General features: G+C 54.1%; 1 protein-coding gene across 7 annotated transcripts in view; it reads right to left on the minus strand.

Annotated features, from left to right (window-relative positions):
* The window catches only part of WBP2NL (WBP2 N-terminal like), a 34,844-nt gene extending 34,107 nt beyond the window's left edge, over nucleotides 1–737 (minus strand). For 5 of the 7 annotated variants that reach the window (XM_025458136.3, XM_025458127.2, XM_025458119.3 and 2 more), the window contains exon 1: nucleotides 578–736. In XM_025458136.3, the coding sequence (XP_025313921.1) occupies nucleotides 578–639 (62 nt within the window). In that variant the 5' untranslated portion in view covers nucleotides 640–736. Of the gene's footprint in view, nucleotides 1–577 lie in introns of all 7 variants that reach the window. The other 2 variants (XM_025458109.2, XM_049115780.1) reach the window with 1 other exon arrangement.
* Between the last annotated feature and the right edge of the window lie 2,156 nt (nucleotides 738–2,893).

The following is a 2,893-nucleotide window of genomic DNA, read 5'->3' on the forward strand; positions in this document are numbered from 1 at the left end:
CGGGGAGCAAGCGGCGGCCCCCGCGGAGCCCGCGCACCCCGAGCGCCCTCCTCCCTGGGGCGTCTGCTCCCCATCTGTACCTTAAAAGTAGGAGCAGTCACTCCCCTCTCCCCGTCGGGGCGAAGAGAAACGGGGCTCCTGGGGGTTCTGAGGACGAGGCGACGCCCCCACAGAGCGGGACCTTCCACTGCGCCGCACTCCCGCCTCTTCCGCCTCGGCGTCCCCGGGAGCAGGGGAGGGGCGCACCCACCGCCCGCCTCCCTCACCCCTCCCCGGCCGCCGGCCGTCACCCCAACGGCAGCCAGCCAGCCGCACGCGACCCGGCGGGGCGGCGCGACACCTCACTCCTGCCAGTGAGCGCCCGCCCTTTTACCTGAGCCTCCGCCACCTCTGAGCCGCTAACCCGCGGCCCGGCCTCGCGCGCCCCGATGGCGGGGGCGGGGCTCCGCCTGCGACGCCCGGGAGAGGCGGGAAAGGCCCTGATTGGCTGAGAGTTTGCAAGCCGCCAGCCCCCCGCCGGCCTCCCCCACCCGGGTCTGACCGCATCCCTCCCCGCCCCCGGCTCCCCCGCAGGCACCTTTCGCCAAAAGGGATGATGGCCCCGTGGCGATTCTCGGTGTGACTCTGATTCACCGCCATCTTTCTCCAGGCCCCCTCCTGCCGCCCCTCAGATGGGAAGGGGCGGGGCCTGCGCTAGGCCAGGGGGCGGGGCTTTGAAGGGGAGGGCGGAGATTATGGCGCAAGGACGAGGGTGGGGGTGAGGAGCCAGGGGGCTGGTCACCGGAGGGGCAGCGGCCAGAGAACCAGGCAGTGTCCGCGTGGAGGTGCCCGCTGCGGGGGCAGGGAGCGGGCCCCGGGAATTGGCCCCGTCCCCAGAGCGCGGAGGGGTGAGTGGCCGGTGAGTGGCTCCTGGGTTCACACCTGCGTCGTAGCCCAGACATGGTGGCTCGGCTGCCCGCTGGAGTGGACTTAGAAGGAGGATTTTCCTGCATCCCTCCGCTGAGTCGGGTCAGGAGGCTAATGCCCTTTGGAGAAAGGGCCCAAAAAGATTTCTCGCTTCTCCTAGGGCGAGCAGAACTGTTCCCCACCAGAAAAAGCCTGGAATCTGAGCTGGTTTCTTGTGAAACAGCATTCAGGAAAGGGTGCATGACCTGGGTCAGGGGGAGCGGCTCCAAGATAGAGCCTATGTCAACCATCCTACCTGCCCTGCCTCCGCCAAACGGTGATTGTGAGGGTCCGATGGGTTACATTATACTGGAATTGCTTTGAAAACTAAAATGCTGTACATATTCTTGTTTCATTTAGACTTCACAAAAGAGCGCCAAAGGGCTTCAAGCAGAGGGATGGTAACGTCTTCTGGATTACCGGATTTCATCCAGTTTAAAATGCTATCAGTTGTGAGATACATCATTTTTAAATGTACCACTAATAAAAAGAAAAGTTGCCAAATAAAGACATTTCATCAGTTATAAGCTGATTTTTTAAAAAATAATCTGTACACCCAACATGGGGCTTGAACTCATGACCTAGGAATCAAGAGTCTCATGCTCTACCAACTGACCCAGCCCGGCGCCTCAAGCTGATTTTTTTTTTTTGATACAAGACTATTGGAACAAATGAAACACAATAGGAATGATGTGAAGCGGTAGAGCAAGCATTGAGATAGAGTCCTCGTCTTGCACTGGTAAACTAAGTGTGCAACTTTGGGCAAGACAACTAACTATGCTCTCTGGACTTCAGTTTCCACATCTATATGAAAGAATAGGACTAAAAAACTGTTTTCTTGGGGTCCCTGGGTGGCGCAGCGGTTTGGCGCCTGCCTTTGGCCCAGGGCGCGATCCTGGAGACCCGGGATCGAATCCCACGTCGGGCTCCCGGTGCATGGAGCCTGCTTCTCCCTCTGCCTGTGTCTCTGCCTCTCTCTCTCTCTGTGACCATCATAAATAAATAAAAATTTTAAAAAAACTGTTTTCTCTTAGCTGTGATATTTTAAGTTTGCAAAACTATCGCTTAAATCTTACCACATCCCTCTATCTTGGTGTGGCATTGCCACTCTGGCTCTGGTCCACATCATTTTACCTGAGTGACTCTTCACCATTCTTTTTTTTTTTTTTTCTAAGATTTATTTATTTATTTACCATAGACAGAGAGAGAGAGGCAGAGACACAGGAGAAGGGAGAAGCAGGCTCCATGCCAGGAGCCCGACGTGGGACTCGATCCTGGGACTCCAGGATCGCGCCCTGGGCCAAAGGCAGGCGCTAAACCGCTGAGCCACCCAGGGATCCCCTCACCATTCTTCAATACCTTCCATTCACCCTACTGAAAACTGAGGTCCCAAACACAACCGCTTATGGTCATTACATTCAAATTCAGAAAGAGAGAAAGTGGTGTTATTTGCTGGCTACAGAAGAGATTAGGAACCTCAAAGAGCAGAAGTTTAAGTTTGAAAGAGAAAAGAGACAAGCTAGTGCTTTAAATTTAAATTCTTAACTCTTAAAATATTCACTATGCCATAGGCAAGTCTCTAGGCAAAATAGGCCCACTCCATCCACAGAGTTGGGTTTTATGCCTTCTGGAGAAAGGAGGGAAAAGCTAGGAAATTAAATGAAAATAAACCTTGTTTTCATTGAAGGAGACAGGCCGTGCAGAGCATAGCATCCCTCAATGTCTAGCATGATAGCTCCATCACTCATTCTGAATACTAACCCCATGGAATAATGACTGAAGTCCAACCTCAAGCCAACTGAAAACAAATATCTCACAAAATGTTTTCCATCTATAATTTCAGTGGCTACTTCTTACTAAGATGGTCCCTGTCTCACCCCCCCACCCATGATGTAATGGCTAATTTGGCCAAGGAGTGAGGAGCACAAATGAGACACGGGCCAGGCAG

The sequence above is a fragment of the Canis lupus genome, chromosome 10 (assembly GCF_003254725.2).
Source record: "Canis lupus dingo isolate Sandy chromosome 10, ASM325472v2, whole genome shotgun sequence".
NCBI classification, from domain to species: Eukaryota; Metazoa; Chordata; class Mammalia; order Carnivora; family Canidae; genus Canis; species Canis lupus.